Source organism: Ambystoma mexicanum, chromosome 13 (assembly GCF_040938575.1).
Source record: "Ambystoma mexicanum isolate Mex_15411 chromosome 13, UKY_AmexF1_1, whole genome shotgun sequence".
NCBI classification, from domain to species: Eukaryota; Metazoa; Chordata; class Amphibia; order Caudata; family Ambystomatidae; genus Ambystoma; species Ambystoma mexicanum.
In genome coordinates, this window is record NC_090938.1 from 714,997,004 (window position 1) to 715,024,429 (window position 27,426).

The window sequence follows — 27,426 nt, forward strand, 5'->3', positions numbered from 1 at the left end:
ATGGAAGTACTACAGGAACAGTTTCATGGTATATAAACAATATATCAAACCCGACAATTACCATCGAGCCAAGAAACAGCCCGTCAAGAAACAGAACTGATTTAGGAACCATTACTGGCCCACTGTCCGCAGCACCAATAGATGCCCCCACCAGCCAAGTGGCACTGACCAGTGCATCCATGATGGCATCTAATGAATCGCCTACAACATCCGTTTCAGAGCAGGGTACCAGAGCTGCAACAGAACTTGGTTATGTGAGTAAATTAATGTCAACACAGGCAACAGCCACTGTCCCTGGTACCAGCCCCGTAGCAATCACAACTGATTCAAAATCCAAACAAAGCACACTGATATTAAACACAACTTCAGAAATGATTGAAACTCACAGAGTAACGGGAACAAGTTCAGGAAGTAGCTTAGAGGAAACAAGAAATGATTCCAGAACAAAACCCACTTATCTGTACACCTCTAGTTTAGAGAAACTCACAACTACTAGCTCATTGAAAAGTGAATTAGTTGTCTCAACCAACCCGTTGGCATCAACAACTTTATCCGATGGAGCTAGTAGCCAATTAGCCTCAACAGCAAGGGTGCAAAGCACAAGGAGGATTGGTGATGCGACAATTGTTGGTGAGACAACCACAACTTCTGGACAAACCGAAATTGTTTCACAGATTAGCAACATAGATGCAAAAGCAACCGTCTCAACGTCCACACCCAGTGCAACTACAATAGGAACAGTTTCATGGTACATAAGCAATATATCCATCCCGACAATTGCCATCGAGTCAACAAACAGCTTGACAAGAACCAGAACTGATTTAGGAACCATTACCGGCCCACTATCCGCAGCACCAATAGATGCCCCCACCAGCCAAGTGCCACTGACCAGTACATCCATGATGTCATCTAATGAATCACCTACAACATCCGTCTCAGAGCACGGTACGAGAGCTGCAGCAGAAGCTGGTCATGCAAGTAAATCCATTTCAGCACAGGCAACAGCCACTGGGCCTGGTATCATCCCCGTAGCAATCACAACTGATTCAAAATCCAAACAAAGCACACTGATATTAAACACAACTTCAGAAATGATAGAAACTCACAGAATAATGGGAACAAGTTCAGGGAGCAGCTTAGAGGAAACAAGAAATGATTCCAGATCAAACCCTACTTACCTGCACAGCGCTACTTTAGAGAAATTCACAACTACTAGCTCATCGAAAAGTGAATTAGTTGCCTCAACCAACCTGTTGGTGTCAACAACTTTATCCGATGGACCCAGCAGCCAATCAGTCTCAACAGCAAGGTTGCAAAGCACAAGGAGGAGTGGCGGTGTAACAGTTGTTGGTGAGACAACCACTACTTCTGGACAAACAGAAATTGTTTCAGAGATTGGCAACATAGATGCAAAAGCAACCATCTCAACGTCCACATTCAGTGGAAGTACAACAGGAACAGTTTCAGGGTACAGAAGCAATTTATCAAACCCGACAATTGCAATCGAGTCAACAAACATCCCGACAACAACCAGAACGGATTTAGGAACCATTACCGGCCCACTGTCCGCAGCACCAATAGATGCCCCCACCAGCCAAGTACCACTGACCAGTGCATCCAAGATGGCATCTAATGAATCACCTACAACATCCGTCTCAGATCACGGTACCAGAGCTGCAACAGAAGCTGGTGATGCAAGCAAATCCATTTCAACACAGACAACAGCCACTGGGCCTGGTACCAGCCCCCGAGCAAGCACAACTGATTCAAAATACAAACAAAGCACACTGATATTAAACACAACTTCAGAAACGATTGAAACTCACAGAATAACGGGAACAAGTTCAGGAAGCAGCTTAGAGGAAACAAGAAATGATTCCAGATCAAACCCTACTTACCTGCACAGCGCTACTTTAGAGAAATTCACAACTACTAGCTCATCGAAAAGTGAATTAGTTGCCTCAACCAACCTGTTGGTGTCAACAACTTTATCCGATGGACCCAACAGCCAATCAGCCTCAACAGCAAGGTTGCAAAGCACAAGAAGTGGCGGTGTAACATTTGTTGGTGAGACAACCACTACTTCTGGACAAACAGAAATTGTTTCAGAGATTAGCAACATAGATGCAAAAGCAACCGTCTCAACGTCCACCTTCAGTGGAAGTAACACAGGAACAGTTTCATGGTACAGAAGCAATATATCAAACCCGACAATTGCAATCGACTCAACAAACATCCCGACAACAACCAGAACGGATTTAGGAACGATTACCGGCCCACTGTCCACAGCACCAATAGATGCTCCCACCAGCCAAGTGGCACTGACCAGTGCATCCACAATGGCATCTAATGAATCGCCGGCAACATCCATCTCAGATCATGGTACGAGAGCTGCAGCAGAAGCTGGTTATGCGAGTAAATCCATTTCAACACAGGTAACAGCCACTGGGCCTGGTACCAGTCCCGGAGCAAGCACAACTGATCCAAAAACCAAACATAGCAGACTGATATTAAACACAACTTCAGAAACGATTGAAACTCACAGAGTAACGGGAACACGTTCAGGGAGCAGCTTAGGGGAAACAAGAAATGATTCCAGAACACAACCCACTTACCTGCACACCGCTGGTTTAGAGAAACTCACAACTACTAGCTCATCGAAAAGTGAATTAGTTGCCTCAACTAACCTCTTGGAGTCCACAACTTTATCTGATGGAGCCAGCAACCAATCAGCCTCAACAGCAAGTTTGCAAAGCAGAAAGAGAATTGGCGGTGCAACAGTTGTTAGTGAGACAACAACTACTTCTGGAAAAACAGAAATTGTTTCAGAGATTAGCAACATGGACGCAAAAGCAACCATCTCAACGTCCACAACCAGTGCAACTACAATAGGAACAGTTTCCTGGTACATAAGCAATATATCAAACCAGACAATTTCAATCGAGTCAACAAACAGCTTGACAAGAACCAGAACGGATTTAGGAACTATTACTGGCCCACTGTCCGCAGCACCAATAGATGCCCCCACCAGCCAAGTGCCACTGACCAGTGCATCCAAGATGGCATCTAATGAATCACCTACAACATCCGTCTCAGAGCACGGTACCAGAGCTGCAACAGAAACTGGTGATGCGAGTAAATCCATTTCAACACAGGTAACAGCCACTGGGCCTGGTACCAGTCCCAGAGCAAGCACAACTGATCCAAAAACCAAACATAGCAGACTGATATTAAACACAACTTCAGAAACGATTGAAACTCACAGAATAACGGGAACAAGTTCAGGAAGCAGCTTAGGGGAAACAAGAAATGATTCCAGAACACAACCCACTTACCTGCACACCGCTGGTTTAGAGAAACTCACAACTACTAGCTCATCGAAAAGTGAATTAGTTGCCTCAACCAACCTGTTGGTGTCAACAACTTTATCCGATGGACCCAGCAGTCAATCAGCCTCAACAGCAAGGTTGAAAAGCACAAGGAGGAATGGCAGTGTAACAGTTGTTGGCGAGACAACCACTACTTCTGGACAAACAGAAATTGTTTCAGAGATTAGCAACATAGATGCAAAAGGAACCGTCTCAACATCCACATCCAATGGAAGTGCAACAGGAACAGTTTCATGGTATATAAACAATATATCAAACCAGACAATTTCAATCGAGTCAACAAACAGCTTGACAAGAAACAGAACGGATTTAGGAACCATTACTGGCCCACTGTCCGCAGCACCAATAGATGCCCCCACCAGCCAAGTGGCACTGACCAGTGCATCCATCATGACATCTAATGAATCGCCTACAACATCCGTCTCAGAGCAGGGTACCAGAGCTGCAACAGAAGCTGGTGATGCGAGCAAATCCATTTCACCACAGACAACAGCCACTGGGCCTGGTACCAGCCCCGGAGCAAGCACAACTGATTCAAAATACAAACAAAGCACACTGATAATAAACACAACTTCAGAAACGATTGAAACTCACAGAATAACGGGAACAAGTTCAGGGAGCAGCTTAGAGGAACCAAGAAATGATTCCAGATCAAACCCTACTTACCTGCACAGCGCTACTTTAGAGAAATTCACAACTACTAGCTCATCGAAAAGTGAATTAGTTGCCTCAACCAACCTGTTGGTGTCAACAACTTTATCCGATGGACCCAGCAGCCAATCAGCCTCAACAGCAACGTTGCAAAGCACAAGGAGGAGTGGCGGTGTAACAGTTGTTGGTGAGACAACCACTACTTCTGGACAAACAGAAATTGTTTCAGAGATTGGCAACATAGATGCAAAAGCAACCGTCTCAACGTCCACATTCAGTGGAAGTACAACAGGAACAGTTTCAGGGTACAGAAGCAATTTATCAAACCCGACAATTGCAATCGAGTCAACAAACATCCCGACAACAACCAGAACGGATTTAGGAACCATTACCGGCCCACTGTCCGCAGCACCAATAGATGCCCCCACCAGCAAAGTACCACTGACCAGTGCATCCAAGATGGCTTCTAATGAATCACCTACAACATCCGCCTCAGATCACGGTACCAGAGCTGCAACAGAAGCTGGTGATGCGAGCAAATCCATTTCAACACAGACAACAGCCACTGGGCCTGGTACCAGCCCCGGAGCAAGCACAACTGATTCAAAATACAAACAAAGCACACTGATATTAAACACAACTTCAGAAACGATTGAAACTCACAGAATAACGGGAACAAGTTCAGGGAGCAGCTTAGAGGAAACAAGAAATGATTCTAGATCAAACCCTACTTACCTGCACAGCGCTACTTTAGAGAAATTCACAACTACTAGCTCATCGAAAAGTGAATTAGTTGCCTCAACCAACCTGTTGGTGTCAACAACTTTATCCGATGGACCCAGCAGCCAATCAGCCCCAACAGCAAGTTTGCAAAGCACAAAGAGGATTGGCGGTGCAACAGTTGTTGGTGAGACAACAACTACTTCTGGAAAAACAGAAATTGTTTCAGAGATTAGCAACATGGACGCAAAAGCAACCATCTCAACGTCCACAACCAGTGCAACTACAATAGGAACATTTTCCTGGTACATAAGCAATATATCAAACCAGACAATTTCAATCGAGTCAAAAAACAGCTTGACAAGAACCAGAACGGATTTAGGAACTATTACTGGCCCACTGTCCGCACCACCAATAGATGCCCCCACCAGCCAAGTGCCACTGACCAGTGCATCCAAGATGGCATCTAATGAATCACCTACAACATCCGTCTCAGAGCACGGTACCAGAGCTGCAACAGAAACTGGTGATGCGAGTAAATCCATTTCAACACAGACAACAGCCACTGGGCCAGGTACCAGTCCCGGAGCAAGCACAACTGATCCAAAAACCAAACATAGCAGACTCATATTAAACACAACTTCAGAAACGATTGAAACTCACAGAGTAACGGGAACACGTTCAGGGAGCAGCTTAGGGGAAACAAGAAATGATTCCAGAACACAACCCACTTACCTGCACAGCGCTACTTTAGAAAAATTCACAACTACTAGCTCATCGAAAAGTGAATTAGTTGCCTCAACCAACCTGTTGGTGTCAACAACTTTATCCGATGGACCCAGCAGACAATCAGCCTCAACAGCAAGGTTGAGAAGCACAAGGAGGAATGGCAGTGTAACAGTTGTTGGCGAGACAACCACTACTTCTGGACAAACAGAAATTGTTTCAGAGATTAGCAATATAGATGCAAAAGGAACCGTCTCAACGTCCACATCCAATGGAAGTACAACAGGAACAGTTTCATGGTATATAAACAATACATCAAACCCGACAATTACCATCGAGCCAAGAAACAGCCCGCCAAGAAACAGAACTGATTTAGGAACCATTACTGGCCCCCTGTCCGCAGCACCAATAGATGCCCCCACCAGCCAAGTGGCACTGACCAGTGCATCCATGATGGTATCTAATGAATCGCCTACAACATCCGTCTCAGAGCACGGTACCAGAGCTGCAACAGAACCTGGTTATGTGAGTAAATTAATGTCAACACAGGCAACAGCCACTGGTCCTGGTACCAGCCTCGTAGCAATCACAACTGATTCAAAATCCAAACAAAGCACACTGATATTAAACACAACTTCAGAAATGATTGAAACTCACAGAGTAATGGGAACAAGTTCAGGAAGTAGCTTAGAGGAAACAAGAAATGATTCCAGAACAAAACCCACTTATCTGCACACCTCTGGTTTAGAGAAACTCACAACTACTAGCTCATTGAAAAGTGAATTAGTTGTCCCAACCAACCCGTTGGCATCAACAACTTTATCCGATGGAGCTAGTAGCCAATCAGCCTCAACAGCAAGGGTGCAAAGCACAAGGAGGATTGGTGATGCGACAATTGTTGGTGAGACAACCACAACTTCTGGACAAACAGAAATTGTTTCAGAGATTAGCAACATAGATGCAAAAGCAACCGTCTCAACGTCCACACCCAGTGCAACTACAATAGGAACAGTTTCATGGTACATAAGCAATATATCCATCCCGACAATTGCCATCGAGTCAACAAACAGCTTGACAAGAACCAGAACGGATTTAGGAACCATTACCGGCCGACTATCCACAGCACCAATAGATGCCCCCACCAGCCAAGTGCCACTGACCAGTGCATCCATGATGTCATCTAATGAATCACCTACAACATCTGTCTCAGATCACGGTACGAGAGCTGCAATAGAAGCTGGTTATGCAAGTAAATCCATTTCAGCACAGGCAACAGCCACTGGGCCTGGTATCATCCCCGTAGCAATCACAACTGATTCAAAATCCAAACAAAGCACACTGATATTAAACACAACTTCAGATATGATAGAAACTCACAGAATAACGGGAACAAGTTCAGGGAGCAGCTTAGAGAAAACAAGAAATGATTCCAGATCAAACCCTACTTACCTGCACAGCGCTACTTTAGAGAAATTCACAACTACTAGCTCATCGAAAAGTGAATTAGTTGCCTCAACCAACCTGTTGGTGTCAACAACTTTATCCGATGGACCCAGCAGCAAATCAGACTCAACAGCAAGGTTGCAAAGCACAAGGAGGAGTGGCGGTGTAACAGTTGTTGGTGAGACAACCACTACTTCTGGACAAACAGAAATTGTTTCAGAGATTGGCAACATAGATGCAAAAGCAACCGTCTCAACGTCCACATTCAGTGGAAGTACAACAGGAACAGTTTCAGGGTACAGAAGCAATTTATCAAACCCGACAATTGCAATCGAGTCAACAAACATCCCGACAACAACCAGAACGGATTTAGGAACCATTACCGGCCCACTGTCCACAGCACCAATAGATGCCCCCACCAGCCAAGTACCACTGACCAGTGCATCCAAGATGGCATCTAATGAATCACCTACAACATCTGTCTCAGATCACGGTACCAGAGCTGCAACAGAAGCTGGTGATGCGAGCAAATCCATTTCAATACAGACAACAGCCACTGGGCCTGGTACCAGCCCCGGAGCAAGCACAACTGATTCAAAATACAAACAAAGCACACTGATATTAAACACAACTTCAGAAACGATTGAAACTCACAGAATAACGGGAACAAGTTCAGGGAGCAGCTTAGAGGAAACAAGAAATGATTCCAGATCAAACCCTACTTACCTGCACAGCGCTACTTTAGAGAAATTCACAACTACTAGCTCATCAAAAAGTGAATTAGTTGCCTCAACCAACCTGTTGGTGTCAACAACTTTATCCGATGGACCCAACAGCCAATCAGCCTCAACAGCAAGGTTGCAAAGCACAAGAAGTGGCGGTGTAACATTTGTTGGTGAGACAACCACTACTTCTGGACAAACAGAAATTGTTTCAGAGATTAGCAACATAGATGCAAAAGCAACCGTCTCAACGTCCACCTTCAGTGGAAGTAACACAGGAACAGTTTCATGGTACAGAAGCAATATATCAAACTCGACAATTGCAATCGACTCAACAAACATCTCGAAAACAACCAGAACGGATTTAGGAACCATTACCGGCCCACTGTCCACAGCACCAATTGATGCCCCCACCAGCCAAGTGGCACTGACCAGTGCATCCACGATGGCATCTAATGAATCGCCTGCAACATCCATTTCAGATCATGGTACGAGAGCTGCAGCAGAAGCTGGTTATGCGAGTAAATCCATTTCAACACAGGTAACAGCCACTGGGCCTGGTACCAGTCCCGGAGCAAGCACAACTGATCCAAAAACCAAACATAGCAGACTGATATTAAACACAACTTCAGAAACGATTGAAACTCACAGAGTAACGGGAACACGTTCAGGGAGCAGCTTAGGGGAAACAAGAAATGATTCCAGAACACAACCCACTTACCTGCACACCGCTGGTTTAGAGAAACTCACAACTACTAGCTCATCGAAAAGTGAATTAGTTGCCTCAACTAACCTCTTGGAGTCCACAACTTTATCTGATGGTGCCAGCAACCAATCAGCCTCAACAGCAAGTTTGCAAAGCACAAAGAGGATTGGTGGTGCAACAGTTGTTGGTGAGACAACAACTACTTCTGGAAAAACAGAAATTGTTTCAGAGATTAGCAACATGGATGCAAAAGCAACCATCTCAACGTCCACAACCAGTGCAACTACGATAGGAACAGTTTCCTGGTACCTAAGCAATATATCAAACCAGACAATTTCAATCGAGTCAACAAACAGCTTGACGAGAACCAGAATGGATTTAGGAACCATTACTGGCCCACTGTCCGCAGCACCAATAGATGCCCCCACCAGCCAAGTGCCACTGACCAGTGCATCCAAGATGGCATCTAATGAATCACCTACAACATCCGCAGAGCACGGTACCAGAGCTGCAACAGAAGCTGGTTATGTGAGTAAATCAATGTCAACACAGCCAACAGCCACTGGTCCTGGTATCATCCCCGTAGCAATCACAACTGATTCAAAATCCAAACAAAGCACACTGATATTAAACACAACTTCAGAAACAATTGAAACTCACAGAATAACACGAACAAGTTCAGAGAGCAGTTTAGAGGAAATAAGAAATGATTCCAGATCAAACCCTACTTACCTGCACAGCGCTACTTTAGAGAAATTCACAACTACTAGCTCATCGAAAAGTGAATTAGTTGCCTCAACCAACCTGTTGATGTCAACAACTTTATCCGATGGACCCAGCAGCCAATCAGCCTCAACAGCAAGGTTGCAAAGCACCAGGAGGAATGGCGGTGTAACGGTTGTTGGCGAGACAACCACTACTTCTGGACAAACAGAAATTGTTTCAGAGATTAGCAACATAGATGCAAAAGCAACCGTCTCAACGTCCACCTTCAGTGGAAGTACAACAGGAACAGTTTCATGGTACATAAGCAATATATCAAACCCGACAATTGCAATCGAGTCAACAAACAGCCCGACAAGACCCAGAACGGATTTAGGAACCATTATTGGCCCACTGTCCGCAGCACCAATAGATGCCCCCACCAGCCAAGTGGAACTGTCCAGTGCATCCACGATGGCATCTTATGAATCACCTACAACATCCGTCTCAGAGCACGGTACGAGAGCTGCAACAGAAGCTGGTGATGCGAGCAAATCCATTTCAACACAGACAAAAGCCACTGGGCCTGGTACCAGCCCCGGAGCAAGCACAACTGATTCAAAATCCAAACAAAGCACACTGATATTAAACACAACTTCAGAAACGATTGAAACTCACAGAATAACGGGAACAAATTCAGGAAGCAGCTTAGAGGAAACAAGAAATGATTCCAGATCAAACCCTACTTACCTGCACAGCGCTACTTTAGAGAAATTCACAACTACTAGCTCATCGAAAAGTGAATTAGTTGCCTCAACCAACCTGTTGGTGTCAACAACTTTATCCGATGGACCCAGCAGTCAATTAGCCTCAACAGCAAGGTTGCAAAGCACAAGGAGGAATGGCAGGGTAACAGTTGTTGGCGAGACAACCACTACTTCTGGACAAACAGAAATTGTTTCAGAGATTAGAAACATAGATGCAAAAGCAACCGTCTCAACGTCCACGTTCAGTGGAAGTACAACAGCAATAGTTTCATGGTACAGAAGCAATATATCAAACCCGACCATTGCAATCGAGTCAACAAACAGCCCGACAAGACCCAGAACGGATTTAGGAACCATTACCGGCCCACTGTCCACAGCACCAATAGATGCCCCCACCAGCCAAGTGGCACTGTCCAGTGCATCCACAATGGCAACTAATGAATCGCCTACAACATCCGTCTCAGATCACGGTACGAGAGCTGCAGCAGAAGCTGGTTATGCGAGTAAATCCATTTCAACACAGGTAACAGCCACTGGGCCTGGTACCAGCCCCGGAGCAAGCACAACTGATCCAAAAACCAAACATAGCAGACTGATATTAAACACAACTTCAGAGACGATTGAAACTCACAGAGTAACGGGAACACGTTCAGGGAGCAGCTTAGAGGAAACAAGAGATGATTCCAGAACACAACCCACTTACTTGCACACCGCTGGTTTAGAGAAACTCACAACTACTAGCTCATCGAAAAGTGAATTAGTTGCCCCAACTAACCTCTTGGAGTCAACAACTTTATCTGATGGAGCCAGCAACCAATCAGCCTCAACAGCAAGTTTGCAAAGCACAAAGAGGATTGGTGGTGCAACAGTTGTTGGTAAGACAACAACTACTTCTGGAAAAACAGAAATTGTTTCAGAGATTAGCAACATGGACGCAAAAGCAACCATCTCAACGTCCACAACCAGTGCAACTACAATAGGAACAGTTTCATGGTACATAAGCAATATATCAAACCAGACAATTTCAATCGAGTCAACAAACAGCTTGACAAGAACCAGAACGGATTTAGGAACTATTACTGACCCACTGTCCGCAGCACCAATAGATGCCCCCACCAGCCAAGTGCCACTGACCAGTGCATCCAAGATGGCATCTAATGAATCACCTACAACATCCGTCTCAGAGCACGGTACCAGAGCTGCAACAGAAACTGGTGATGCGAGCAAATCCATTTCAACACAGACAACAGCCACTGGGCCAGGTACCAGCCCCGGAGCAAGCGCAACTGATTCAAAATCCAAACAAAGCACACTGATATTAAACACAACTTCAGAAACGATTGAAACTCACAGAATAACGGGAACAAATTCGGGGAGCAGCTTAGAGGAAACAAGAAATGATTCCAGATCAAACCCTACTTACCTGCACAGCGCTACTTTAGAAAAATTCACAACTACTAGCTCATCGAAAAGTGAATTAGTTGCCTCAACCAACCTGTTGGTGTCAACAACTTTACCCGATGGACCCAGCAGTCAATCAGCCACAACAGCAAGGTTGAAAAGCACAAGGAGGAATGGCAGTGTAACAGTTGTTGGCGAGACAACCACTACTTCTGGACAAACAGAAATTGTTTCAGAGATTAGCAACATAGATGCAAAAGGAACCGTCTCAACGTCCACATCCAATGGAAGTACAACAGGAACAGTTTCATGGTATATAAACAATATATCAAACCCGACAATTACCATCGAGCCAAGAAACAGCCCGTCAAGAAACAGAACTGATTTAGGAACCATTACTGGCCCCCTGTCCGCAGCACCAATAGATGCCCCCACCAGCCAAGTGGCACTGACCAGTGCATCCATGATGGCATCTAATGAATCGCCTACAACATCCGTCTCAGAGCAGGGTACCAGAGCTGCAACAGTACCTGGTTATGTGAGTAAATTAATGTCAACACAGACAACAGCCACTGGTCCTGGTACCAGCCCCGTAGCAATCACAACTGATTCAAAATCCAAACAAAGCACACTGATATTAAACACAACTTCAGAAATGATTGAAACTCACAGAATAACGGGAACAAATTTAGGAAGCAGCTTAGAGGAAACAAGAAATGATTCCAGATCAAACCCTACTTACCTGCACAGCGCTACTTTAGAGAAATTCACAACTACTAGCTCATCGAAAAGTGAATTAGTTGCCTCAACCAACCCGTTGGCATCAACAACTTTATCCGATGGAGCTTGTAGCCAATCAGCCTCAACAGCAAGGGTGCAAAGCACAAGGAGGATTGGTGATGCGACAATTGTTGGTGAGACAACCACAACTTCTGGACAAACAGAAATTGTTTCAGAGATTAGCAACATAGATGCAAAAGCAACCGTCTCAACGTCCACACCCAGTGCAACTACAATAGGAACAGTTTCATGGTACAGAAGCAATATATCCATCCCGACAATTGCCATTGAGTCAACAAACAGCTTGACAAGAACCAGAACGGATTTAGGAACCATAACCGGCCCACTATCCGCAGCACCAATAAATGCCCCCACCAGCCAAGTGCCACTAACCAGTGCATCCATGATGTCATCTAATGAATCACCTACAACATCCGTCTCAGAGCACGGTACGAGAGCTGCAGCAGAAGCTGGTTATGCAAGTAAATCCATTTCAGCACAGGCAACAGCCACTGGGCCTGGTATCATCCCCGTAGCAATCACAACTGATTCAAAATCCAAACAAAGCACACTGATATTAAACACAACTTCAGAAATGATAGAAACTCACAGAATAACGGGAACAAGTTCAGGGAGCAGCTTAGAGGAAACAAGAAATGATTCCAGCTCAAACCCTACTTACCTGCACAGCGCTACTTTAGAGAAATTCACAACTACTAGCTCATCGAAAAGTGAATTAGTTGCCTCAACCAACCTGTTGGTGTCACCAACTTTATCCGATGGACCCAACAGCCAATCAGCCTCAACAGCAAGGTTGCAAAGCACAAGAAGTGGCGGTGTAACAGTTGTTGGTGAGACAACCACTACTTCTGGACAAACAGAAATTGTTTCAGAGATTAGCAACATAGATGCAAAAGCAACCGTCTCAATGTCCACCTTCAGTGGAAGTAACACAGGAACAGTTTCATGGTACAGAAGCAATATATCAAACCCGACAATTGCAATCGACTCAACAAACATCCCGACAACAACCAGAACGGATTTAGGAACCATTACCGGCCCACTGTCCACAGCACCAATTGATGCCCCCACCAGCCAAGTGGCACTGACCAGTGCATCCACGATGGCATCTAATGAATCGCCTGCAACATCCATTTCAGATCATGGTACGAGAGCTGCAGCAGAAGCTGGTTATGCAAGTAAATCCATTTCAACACAGGTAACAGCCACGGGGCCTGGTACCAGTCCCGGAGCAAGCACAACTGATCCAAAAACCAAACATAGCAGGCTGATATTAAACACAACTTCAGAAACGATTGAAACTCACAGAGTAACGGGAACACGTTCAGGGAGCAGCTTAGGGGAAACAAGAAATGATTCCAGAACACAACCCACTTACCTGCACACCGCTGGTTTAGAGAAACTCACAACTACTAGCTCATCGAAAAGTGAATTAGTTGCCTCAACTAACCTCTTGGAGTCCACAACTTTATCTGATGGTGCCAGCAACCAATCAGCCGCAACAGCAAGTTTGCAAAGCACAAAGAGGATTGGTGGTGCAACAGTTGTTGGTGAGACAACAACTACTTCTGGAAAAACAGAAATTGTTTCAGAGATTAGCAACATGGACGCAAAAGCAACCATCTCAACGTCCACAACCAGTGCAACTACAATAGGAACAGTTTCATGGTACATAAGCAATATATCAAACCAGACAATTTCAATCGAGTCAACAAACAGCTTGACAAGAACCAGAACAGATTTAGGAACTATTACTGGCCCACTGTCCGCAGCACCAATAGATGCCCCCACCAGCCAAGTGCCACTGACCAGTGCATCCAAGATGGCATCTAATGAATCACCTACAACATCTGTCTCAGAGCACGGTACCAGAGCTGCAACAGAAGCTGGTTATGTGAGTAAATCAATGTCAACACAGGCAACAGCCACTGGTCCTGGTATCATCCCCGTAGCAATCACAACTGATTCAAAATCCAAACAAAGCACACTGATATTAAACACAACTTCAGAAACAATTGAAACTCACAGAATAACACGAACAAGTTCAGAGAGCAGCTTAGAGGAAATAAGAAATGATTCCAGATCAAACCCTACTTACCTGCACAGCGCAACTTTAGAGAAGTTCACAACTACTAGCTCATCGAAAAGTGAATTAGTTGCCTCAACCAACCTGTTGATGTCAACAACTTTATCCGATGGACCCAGCAGCCAATCAGCCTCAACAGCAAGGTTGCAAAGCACCAGGAGGAATGGCGGTGTAACGGTTTTTGGCGAGACAACCACTACTTCTGGACAAACAGAAATTGTTTCAGAGAATAGCAACATAGATGCAAAAGCAACCGTCTCAACGTCCACCTTCAGTGGAAGTACAACAGGAACAGTTTCATGGTACATAAGCAATATATCAAACCCGACAATTGCAATCGAGTCAACAAACAGCCCGACAAGACCCAGAACGGATTTAGGAACCATTACTGGCCCACTGTCCGCAGCACCAATAGATGCCCCCACCAGCCAAGTGGAACTGTCCAGTGCATCCACGATGGCATCTTATGAATCACCTACAACATCCGTCTCAGAGCACGGTACGAGAGCTGCAACAGAAGCTGGTGATGCGAGCAAATCCATTTCAACACAGACAACAGCCACTGGGCCTGGTACCAGCCCCGGAGCAAGCACAACTGATTCAAAATCCAAACAAAGCACACTGATATTAAACACAACTTCAGAAACGATTGAAACTCACAGAATAATGGGAACAAATTCAGGAAGCAGCTTAGAGGAAACAAGAAATGATTCCAGATCAAACCCTACTTACCTGCACAGCGCTGGTTTAGAGAAACTCACAACTACTAGCTCATCGAAAAGTGAATTAGTTGCCCCAACTAACCTCTTGGAGTCAACAACTTTATCTGATGGAGCCAGCAACCAATCAGCCTCAACAGCAAGTTTGCAAAGCACAAAGAGGATTGGCGGTGCAACAGTTGTTGGTGAGACAACAACTACTTCTGGAAAAACAGAAATTGTTTCAGAGATTAGCAACATGGACGCAAAAGCAACCATCTCAACGTCCACATTCAGTGGAAGTACAACAGCAATAGTTTCATGGTACAGAAGCAATATATCAAACCCGACCATTGCAATCGAGTCAACAAACAACCCGACAAGACCCAGAACGGATTTAGGAACCATTACCGGCCCACTGTCAGCAGCACCAATAGATGCCCCCACCAGCCAAGTGGCACTGTCCAGTGCATCCACGATGGCATCTTATGAATCGCCTACAACATCCGTCTCAGATCACGGTACAAGAGCTGCAGCAGAAGCTGGTTATGCGAGTAAATCCATTTCAACACAGGTAACAGCCACTGGGCCTGGTACCAGCCCCGGAGCAAGCACAACTGATCCAAAAACCAAACATAGCAGACTGATATTAAACACAACTTCAGAAACGATTGGAACTCACAGAGTAACGGGAACACGTTCAGGGAGCAGCTTAGAGGAAACAAGAGATGATTCCAGAACACAACCCACTTACCTGCACACCGCTGGTTTAGAGAAACTCACAACTACTAGCTCATCGAAAAATGAATTAGTTGCCCCAACTAACCTCTTGGAGTCAACAACTTTATCTGATGGAGCCAGCAACCAATCAGCCTCAACAGCAAGTTTGCAAAGCACAAAGAGGATTGGCGGTGCAACAGTTGTTGGTGAGACAACAACTACTTCTGGAAAAACAGAAATTGTTTCAGAGATTAGCAACATGGACGCAAAAGCAACCATCTCAACGTCCACAACCAGTGCAACTACAATAGGAACAGTTTCATGGTACATAAGCAATATATCAAACCAGACAATTTCAATCGAGTCAACAAACAGCTTGACAAGAACCAGAACGGATTTAGGAACTATTACTGGCCCACTGTCCGCAGCACCAATAGATGCCCCCACCAGCCAAGTGCCACTGACCAGTGCATCCAAGATGGCATCTAATGAATCACCTACAACATCCATCTCAGAGCACGGTACCAGAGCTGCAACAGAAGCTGGTGATGCGAGCAAATCCATTTCAACACAGACAACAGCCACTGGGCCAGGTACCAGCCCCGGAGCAAGCGCAACTGATTCAAAATCCAAACAAAGCACACTGATATTAAACACAACTTCAGAAACGATTGAAACTCACAGAATAACGGGAACAAGTTCAGGGAGCGGCTTAGAGGAAACAAGAAATGATTCCAGATCAAACCCTACTTACCCGCACAGCGCTACTTTAGAAAAATTCACAACTACTAGCTCATCGAAAAGTGAATTAGTTGCCTCAACCAACCTGTTGGTGTCAACAACTTTACCCGATGGACCCAGCAGTCAATCAGCCTCAACAGCAAGGTTGAAAAGCACAAGGAGGAATGGCAGTGTAACAGTTGTTGGTGAGACAACCACTACTTCTGGACAAACAGAAATTGTTTCAGAGATTAGCAACATAGATGCAAAAGGAACCGTCTCAACGTCCACATCCAATGGAAGTACAACAGGAACAGTTTCATGGTATATAAACAATATATCAAACCCGACAATTACCATCGAGCCAAGAAACAGCCCGTCAAGAAACAGAACTGATTTAGGAACCATTACTGGCCCCCTGTCCGCAGCACCAATAGATGCCCCCACCAGCCAAGTGGCACTGACCAGTGCATCCATGATGGCGTCTAATGAATCGCCTACAACATCCGTCTCAGAGCAGGGTACCAGAGCTGCAACAGAACCTGGTTATGTGAGTAAATTAATGTCAACACAGGCAACAGCCACTGGTCCTGGTACCAGCCCCGTAGCAATCACAACTGATTCAAAATCCAAACAAAGCACACTGATATTAAACACAACTTCAGAAATGATTGAAACTCACAGAATAACGGGAACAAATTCAGGAAGCAGCTTAGAGGAAACAAGAAATGATTCCAGATCAAACCCTACTTACCTGCACAGCGCTACTTTAGAGAAATTCAGAACTACTAGCTCATCGAAAAGTGAATTAGTTGCCTCAACCAACCCGTTGGCATCAACAACTTTATCCGATGGAGCTAGTAGCCAATCAGCCTCAACAGCAAGGGTGCAAAGCACAAGGAGGATTGGTGATGCGACAATTGTTGGTGAGACAACCACAACTTCTGGACAAACAGAAATTGTTTCAGAGATTAGCAACATAGATGCAAAAGCAACCGTCTCAACGTCCACACCCAGTGCAACTACAATAGGAACAGTTTCATGGTACATAAGCCATATATCCATCCCGACAATTGCCATTGAGTCAACAAACAGCTTGACAAGAACCAGAACGGATTTGGGAACCATTACCGGCCCACTGTCCGCAGCACCAATAGATGCCCCCACCAGCCAAGTACCACTGACCAGTGCATCCAAGATGGCATCTAATGAATCACCTACAACATCCGTCTCAGATCACGGTACCAGAGCTGCAACAGAAGCTGGTGATGCGAGCAAATCCATTTCAACACACACAACAGCCACTGGGCCTGGTACCAGCCCCGGAGCAAGCACAACTGATTCAAAATCCAAACAAAGCACACTGATATTAAACACAACTTCAGAAACGATTGAAACTCACAGAATAGCGGGAACAAGTTCAGGGAGCAGCTTAGAGGAAACAAGAAATGATTCCAGATCAAACCCTACTTACCTGCACAGCGCTACTTCAGAGAAATTCACAACTACTAGCTCATCAAAAAGTGAATTAGTTGCCTCAACCAACCTGTTGATGTCAACAACTTCATCCGATGGACCCAGCAGCCAATCAGCCTCAACAGCAAGGTTGCAAAACACCAGGAGAAATGGCGGTGCAACAGTTGTTGGCAAGACAACCACTACTTCTGGACAACCAGAAATTGTTTCAGAGATTCGCAACATAGATGCAAAAGCAACCGTCTCAACGTCCACATTCAGTGGAAGTACAACAGGAACAGTTTCATGGTACAGAAGCAATATATCAAACTCGACCATTGCAATCGAGTCAACAAACAGCCTGACAAGAACCAGAACGGATTTAGGAACCATTACCGGCCCACTGTCCGCAGCACCAATAGATGCCCCCACCAGCCAAGTGGCACTGTCTAGGGCATCCATGATGGCATCTAATGAATCGCCTACAACATCCGTCTCAGATCACGGTACGGGAGCTGCAGCAGAAGCTGGTTATGCGAGTAAATCAATGTCAACACAGCCAACAGCCACTGGGCCTGGTATCAGCCCCGTAACAATCACAACTGATTCAAAATCCAAACAAAGCACACTGATATTAAACACAACTTCACAAACGATTGAAATTCACAGAATAACAGGAACAAGTTCAGGGAGCAGCTTAGAGGAAACAAGAAATGATTCCAGACCAAACCCTACTTACCTGCAAAGCGCTACTTTAGAGAAATTCACAACTACTAGTTCATCGAAAAAAGTGAATTAGTTGTCTCAACCAACCCGTTGGCATCAACAACTTTATCCGATGGAGCCAGTAGCCCTCAACAGCAATGTTGCAAAGCACAGGGATGAATGGTGGTGTAACAGTTGTTGGCAAGACAACCACTACTTCTAGACAGTCAGAAATTGTTTCAGAGATTAGCAGCACATACATAAAAGCAACCGTCTCAACATCAGCACCCAGTGCAACTACAAAAAGAACAGTTTCATGGTACAGAAGCAATATATCAAAGCTGACAATTGCCATTGAGCCAACAACCAGCCAAACAAGAACCAAAACTGATTTAGGTACCATTACCGGATCACTGTCCGAAACACCATTAGATACCCCCAGCAGCCAAGTACCACTGACCAGTGCATCCATGATGTCATCTAATGAATCACCTACAACATCCGTCTCAGAGCACGGTACCAGAGCTGCAGTGGAAGCTGGTGATGCGAGCAAATCCATTTCAGCACAGGCAACAGCCGCTGGGTCAGGTATCAGCCCCGTAGCAATCACAACTGATTCAAAATCCAAACAAAGCATACTGATATTAAACACAACTTCAGAAACGATTGAAACTCACAGAGTAACGGGAACTAGCTCAGGGAGTTTAGAGGAAACAAGAAATAATTCCAGAACATAACCCACTTACCTGCACACCGCTGGTTTAGAGAAACTCACAACTACTAGCTCATCGAAAAGTGAATTAGTTGCCTCAACTAACCTCTTGGAGTCAACAACTTTATCTGATGGAGCCAGCAGCCAATCAGCCTCAACAGCAAGTTTGCAAAGCACAAAGAGAATTGCCGGTGCAACAGTTATTGGTGAGACAACAACTACTTCTGGACAAACAGAAATTGTTTCAGAGATTAGCAACATGGACGCAAAAGCAACCATCTCAACGTCCACAACCAGTGCAACTACAATAGGAACAGTTTCATGGTAGATAAGCAATATATCAAATCAGACAATTTCAATCGAATCAACAAACAGCTTGACAAGAACCAAAACGGATTTAGGAACTATTACCAGCCCACTGTCCACAGCACCAATAGATGCCCCCACCAGCCAAGTGCCACTGACCAGTGCATCCAAGATGGCATCTAATGAATCACCTACAACATCCGTCTCAGAGCACGGTACCAGAGCTGCAATAGAAGCTGGTGATGCGAGCAAATCCATTTCAACACAGACAACAGCCACTGGGCCAGGTACCAGCCCCGGAGCAAGCGCAACTGATTCAAAATCCAAACAAAGCACACTGATATTAAACACAACTTCAGAAACAATTGAAACTCACAGAATAACGGTAACAAGTTCAGGGAACAGCTTAGAGGAAACAAGAAATGATTCCAGATCAAATCCTACTTACCTGCACAGCACTACTTTAGAGAAATTCACAACTACTAGCTCATCGAAAAGTGAAGTAGTTGACTCAACCAACCTGTTGGTGTCAACAACTTTATTTGATGGACCCAGCAGCCAATCAGCCTCAACAGCAAGGTTGCAAAGCACAAGGAGGAATGGCAGTGTAACAGTTGTTGGCAAGCCAAGCACTACTTCTGGACAAACAGAAATTGTTTCAGAGATTAGCAACATGGACGTAAAAGCAACTGTTTACCGTCCGCACCCAGTGCGACTACAATGGGAACAGTTTCATGGTACAGAAGCAATATATCAAACCCGACAATTGCAATCGAGTCAACAAACAGCCAAACCAGAACCAAAACTGATTTAGGAACCATTACCGGATCACTGTTTGCAACACCATTAGATACCCCCATCAGCCAAATTCCACTGACCAGTGCATACAAAATGGCATCTAATGGATCGCGTACAACATCCGTCTCGGATCACGGTACGAGAGCTGCTGCAGAAGCTGGCGATGAGAGCAAATCCATTTCAACACAGGTAACAGCCACTGGGCCTGGTACCAGCCCCGGAGCAAGCACAACTGATTCAAAATCCAAGCATAACACACTGACATTAAACACAATTTCAGAACCGATTGAAACTCACAGAATAAAGGGAACAAGTTCAGGAAGCAGCTTAGAGGAAACAAGAAATGATTCCAGACCAAACCCTACTTACCTGCACAGCGCTACTTTAGAGAAATGCAAAACTACTAGCTCATCGAAAAAAAAGTGAATTAGTTGCCTCAACCAACCTGTTGGTGTCAACAACTTTATCCGATGGACCCAGCAGTCAATCAGCCTCAACAGCAAGGTTGAAAAGCACAAGGAGGAATGGCGGTGTAACAGTTGATGGTGAGACAACCACTACTTCTGGACAAACAGAAATTGTTTCAGAGATTAGCAACATAGATGCAAAAGCAACCGTCTCAACGTCCACACCCAGTGCAAGTACAACAGGAATAATTTCATGGTACAGATGCAATATATCAAACCCGACAATTGCAATCGAGTCAACAAACAGCCTGACAATAACCAGAACAGATTTAGGAACCATTACCGACCCACTGTCCGCAGCACCATTAGATGCCCCCACCAGTCAAGTGGCACTGACCAGTGAATCCATGATGGCATCTAATGAATCGCCTACAGCATCCGTCTCAGAGCACGGTACGAGAGCTGCAGCGGAAGCTGGTTATGTGAGTAAATCTATTTCAACACAGGCAACAGCCACTGGGCCTGGTACCAGCCACAGAGTAAGCACAACTGATTCAAAATCCAAACATAGCACACTGACATTAAACACAACTTCAGAAACGATTGAAACTCACAGAGTAACGGGAACTAGCTCAGGGAGTAGCTTAGAGGAAACAAGAAATGATTCCAGAACACAACCCACTTACCTGCACACCGCTGGTTTAGAGAAACTCACTAGCTCATCGAAAAGTCACTTAGTTGCCTCAGCAACTACTTCTGGATAAACAGAAATTGTTTCAGAGATTAGCAACATAGATGTAAAAGCAACCATCTCATTGTCCACACCCAGGACAAGGACAATAAGAACAGTTTCATGGTACTTAAGCAATATATCAAACCCGACAATTACCATCGAGCCAACAAACAGCTTGACAAGAACCTGAACTTATTTAGTAACCATTACTGGCCCACTGTCCGCAGCACCAACAGATGCCCCTACCAGCCAAGTGGCACTGGCCAGTGCATCGATGATGGCATCTAATGAATCGCCTACAACATCCGTGTCAGAGCACGGTACCAGATCTGCAACCGAAACTGGTGATGCGAGCAAATCCATTTCAACACTGGCAACAGCCACTGGTCCTGGTACCAGTCTCGCAGCAATCACAACTGATTCAAAATCCAATCGAAGCACACTGATATTAAAGACAACTTCAGAAATGATTGAAACTCACATAGTAACGGGAACAGGTTCAGGGCTCACAAGCAGATCATTGCCCAGAACCACTGAATCTTATGAATCAATGGCTGAAACAGAATTCACCTTATAGTCAGGCAAAACAAACATCCAAGCTGATAGAACAGCTGCCTCGCAGTTCACTCCCAACCATGAGTTCCTGCATGTTCCTAAAACTTCAGACATTTCTGCACATGGAGCTGCACACAGGCTTAACACATTTTCAAGAAGCAGCCACGAACCTTGAGCAAACAGAAACTACTACAGGGACCACACATATATCTGCAGATACACTTAGCCCAGAATCTATTGCCAGGCTAAGAACAGTAAACACTCAATCAGGGATTACAGACAATCTATTAGACTAAGCAACTACACCAGTCAGTCCCATAATAACTGACATGGATTTACAAGCAAATGCGATCACCCAGATTTCAGATGTAGGAGATGGAACCACTAAGCAAAAAGAGCTGGAAATTAGATCAGGAAACACCATCATCCATGCAGATATAACATCCGAAGAACAACGTACCACCAACCTTGTTCCAGCAATGCTTCATATGGTCTTAACCAGTTCAACACAAGCACATTTGTCATAGTGGAGGATCAGCCCCATACCACCTACTACTCATTCCAGGGATTTTAATGACCCTGTGGCTTTGACAGCCCTCCCAGATGATACAGTAAACCCAGAATAACCAATAGTGAGTTAGAGACCAATATTAAAACACCAACATCAGCAACTCTGTCAGTTTCTCTTACCAGCCAAAAAGAACTGAGTGAAGCACTGTGGGTCAGAAGCAGTCAGGAAGCAACAGCAATGACCTCAGAGCTCACCACTACTCCCACAACAACAGCTAGTTCTCCCACTGAAACTCGTTCAACAAATGCAGAGGACTCTGAGTACAGAACCACAGACAGAGCAGCCATCACAGATCCAAAACACACAAGTGGCCCAATGGTTTCAGCAACTACTTCAGAGCTCACTTACACCCAAAGATTAACGTCAACAAAGCCAGAAATCATAAGCAGATCAATGATTACAGTATCAGGAAGTGATAATATTAGAGGACAAACAACATCAGCAGGATTGTCACTAACAGCAATCTACCGAGCAGAGGCATCAAATGCCTCAGATCCCACTAAAGAACATGAAGACCAACTTTTCTCAGGAGCTTCGGCCGGTTCTGAACACACATCTGGTTTACAGGATGGAAGCAGCAACTACTGACCAGCAACAAAATACAAACGGATGTCGGTATCACAAGCATGCTTTCAGAGTTACCAACCACCTTGAGTATTACAACATGCCCCTCAGGAACAAGCATAGATCAAGGAGTCAATAGTAGGTCACTCACTTCAACAACATCATTAGATGACATCACTGACCAAAAGGAGTTGAGTACTGAAACCACAATAAGAAACATACAGCCATTCACAGCAACAGTATCTCAAATGAGTACTTATCGAAAAGGCATATCCATTTCTGGCCCAGACACAAGGTCATTTTATGCTACCAAATCAGAAGAAAGCAATATCTCCACAGTGCCTACAACTGCGCCGGAAACCCTGAGCGGGGGTGGAAAAAAATCGGAAATGGTGCCTGTGAACAGCCAGGAAATGAAAAGAACTGAATCAGCTACAGCTTTCAGCACAGTATCCAACACAACCCCATTTGGACGAGTGACAAGTCATGAATATGCAACAGCTACCTTGGGGCACACAATCAGTAGAGATCCAGGAGCCACCAGCAATGCCCCGAATTCAACCCGTCCAGTAATTGGCGTAACCAGACAAAGGGTATTGGCCACGGAATCAGTGATAACAACCAGCCAGACATTTACAGCAATGGCCCCACATCACAGCACCTTTCATGAGGTCGCTGCTGTCCCTGACAATATCACAATGTCTGTTTTTACTATTAATTCAGAACCGACCAATAGCTCAACACAGCCTATAACTGCTAGAAATGGCACAGTAAACATATCCATAAATATCTCTTTGAACAGCCAGAAAACTAGCACAACAGACTCAGGAAGAGCAGAAAGCCCTCTATCTAAACCATCTGGACAGGAGAACATTCAAGAGTTAATTAGGTTGGAACCCACAGCAGCATCCCAAGCTGCAAAGGTTACAGGACATGAAATCCCCAGTCTTAGAGAAACAATGATTGCTTTGGGGTCGAAAAGCATGTCTTCACGTGCAACTGACTTGAGGTCACCTACAAGGCCAAGAGCAGAAGCCATGGCCTCTGAGCTAACTATAACTGAATTAAACACAACAACCCAACTGTGGCCACCAACGAGCCATGCATTCATTGATGCAATTTCAACAGCTAAACACATGTCACTGACCACACCATCACAAGTTGCCACCTCTACTCAAGATCAATTGAGGAATACACAAGACGTTGACATTAGCCAAGCAGAAATAGCAACTGAAACACAGCAAAACACCAAACGTGCACAACCAGGGCCTTCAGAAACCAATCCTGCAACGGACCTGCTTCAGATTCAGTCACCAACAACTTACTAAGTATTGCTCCTTTATCAATTACAAATGACTCTGTGATCATCACAGGCCCTCCAGGGGCCACAGTAAACACTGAAATAACCAGTGTTGATATAGGGACCAACAACAAAGCAATGACATCAAGAGTCCCAGTAGGAGGTATTTCCGGAAATATGGAGTTGACCTCCAAATAAGGGGTCACCAACAGCCTAATAGTTACAAAAGCTGCTTCAGAGATCACCACCAGGCCTGCAACAACAGCTGATTCTGCGATTAGAACCAGTTCGATGAATGCACAAGTCTCTGAGCCCAGTGCCAACCACAGAGCAGCTACAGCTGATTCAGAACCTACAAGTTGCACAGGTATATACCCGCGTGTGAGCAGCCACAGAGTATCAGGGACTGGATTTGGAAGCACAAGCAGACCAGTTTACACAACACGTACCTATAGTAAATCAAGCAGTCAAAGAACATCAACAGCACTGTCAAGAGTAACAAATAACTACACAGATACAACAACTGACTCAGAACTCACCACCATCCAAGAAAACCAGCATATCCCTGAAACACCAGCCATAGTTGTGCCTGCTTCTCACTATGCACCAACAACCAACTACACAGCAACTACCTCTGCTTCAAGCATCATAAGTAGCACATTAACTTCAACAACTTCAGTGTATACTAACAAGCCCAAAACAAAAGAGACTGAGTCTGAACAGCACACCAGGTCAGGAGGCAGTACGATAATATCAGACCAGACAATCAGTGCTGAGGTATTGACGCCTGAGTCTGGGACTGCAAGCACTGATAGAGCCAACCTACTTGTTCCGCAAACAACCAACAGCTTTGAACAGGCTACAACAGCATCAGGCACTACAAGCATGTCTGCACATACAACTGGCCCAGAAGCTACGACCAGACCACAAACTGTAAACAATGCTTCTGGTCTTATATTTAGTCTTATTATCAGCCCCACATTTATTCATACTGATTTATAAAGTAATCTGAGCTCCCGAACTTCAGCTTCAATGGATACCAACACTAACCAAGATGAAATGACAAATGCATCAAAGAATGTCATTAGCCAAGCAGCTATAAGAACTGAAACACAGAACAGTACCAATCTCATGCTACCATTGCATCCTACGGTCCCAGCTTCTATGTCGGGAACAGGGCAAATAACACCCCCGATTTCATCATGGGATTTCCCTGATGTTGTGGTGTTCAACACTCCTTCAGACGTCAGAGTACACCCTAAAACATCCACTGCTGATATAGGAAACAGCAATAGTACACTAGATGTACTGATTCAGTTAGTGAATATTACAGGCCAAAGAGAGTTGAGTACAGACTCAGGGATGTCAAGTGTGCAAGATGTTACAGCAACCGCTGTTTCCGTAATTTCAGATATTCTGACGCATTTTGAGCCTAGAGGAGCTGCAATGCACACAAGACCTTCCCGTGGCTCAGTGATTTCAAAGACCTCTTCAGAACCCACTGAAAGCCACAGGGAAGCAAACACAGGGGCGGCAAACATAAATGGACCAATGTCCACAACAACCAAATCTGAAAAAACAAGCCATAAAGAATCACCAGCAGAATTATCAAGAGCAGGAAACAGCCAAGCAGGTGCTTCGCCGTCCTCAGGGCCCACTAGTGATGGTGAAAATCAACCTACTTCTGAAACTGCATACACAACAGACTCAGAGGCAACAAGCAACTATACGCCAGCTCTGGTCAACGCTAGCAGCATACTTACGTTAACCACCGGAGTGTACACCAAACACCATGCAACAACACGATCAGAGTCAGAACACCAAAGCAGCACACAAGCCAACACGATAATATAATTCAATACAAGAAGCCCAGAGGCATTACCACCCCACTCTGGAATTGCAAGCAATGATGGAGACTCAACACTCACTCCAGAAACAACCACCAGTCCTGAACACTCAGCAACCACATCAGGGGCTACAGCAATGCCTGCACATACTGCTTATCCAGAGCCAGTTTACAGACCGCAAACAGTTGCAACAGAATTAGGGGCAACAAGGGTTAGGAGTAGCCAACAAGCTGAAAGAACTGACTTACCGTCCAGTGCCAGCCATGAAACAACAGCTGCATTGCCAGGACTCAGGGCAACAATTAGAGAAGCAGGTACATCCACCTCAGAGCACACCTCCAAACGTGAAGCCGTACATCTTTCTGGATATACAGCCACTTCTGTACAAACATCTAATTCAGAGCTATCAAACAATTACACAGCAGTCACGTCTGTTTCAGTCATCACAAGTAGAGCGACGACGATGACACATAAGGTGTCAGAACAACAAAACAGTACCAGAGCCAGCACATTTATTCCATTTGAAATCAGAAGCCTTGACACTTTAGCATCTCAATTAGGAGTCACCAGTAGTCCTGGAGGATCAACACTTGCTCTGGACGGAACTATCAGCCTTGAACAATCAGCAGCAGGATCAGAGACTAAACTGTTGTCTTTATACACAGATGACACCAAGCTTACCACCAACACAAGTGCATCAAGTGAATCAGGGCCTTCAGACAGTCTAATAAAGACAGCTACGCGCAGGAAATCAATCACTACAACGCACAATGATTTAGAAGACAACATGGGATCTCTGGTCTCAGACTCATTAGAGACAACTTCTAAACAAGGAGGGTTGGCCAAACCATCAACTACCACAGGTAGTAAAAAAACAACAGATGTTCCAAAGCTCAGCATCAGCCCAGCAGGACCTGTTTCTCTGATCACATCAGGTTCAACCACCGCAGCTCTCACAGCCTCAAACCTACGACACAGAGCAGCTACAACCGACTTAGAGGATACCAATAGCACATTGGTTTCATTAACCAATTCAGACCCCACTAAGAGCCAGAGAGAAGCAGGTGAGGGCTCAGGAAGAACAGGAGGAGGAATGACAGCAACCCTTCATTCGGGTGAATCGAGAATACAAGCCGCAGTAACAGCATCGTCAGAAACAACGAGCAGCCATTCAGGTATAAGAACTCAATCTGGGGCCAACCTAACCTAGGATGGGTAATG

At 45.0% G+C, this 27,426-nt stretch overlaps 1 protein-coding gene across 1 annotated transcript in view; it reads left to right on the forward strand.

Annotated features, from left to right (window-relative positions):
* The first annotated feature begins 20,649 nt into the window (after positions 1-20,649).
* The window catches only part of LOC138521776 (uncharacterized), a 36,303-nt gene continuing 29,526 nt past the window's right edge, over positions 20,650-27,426 (forward strand). Inside the window, exon 1 of the mRNA XM_069634852.1 lies at positions 20,650-27,380. Coding sequence (XP_069490953.1) covers positions 23,121-24,386 — 1,266 coding nt within the window. The 5' untranslated portion in view covers positions 20,650-23,120 and the 3' untranslated portion in view covers positions 24,387-27,380. The remainder of the gene's footprint in view (positions 27,381-27,426) is intronic.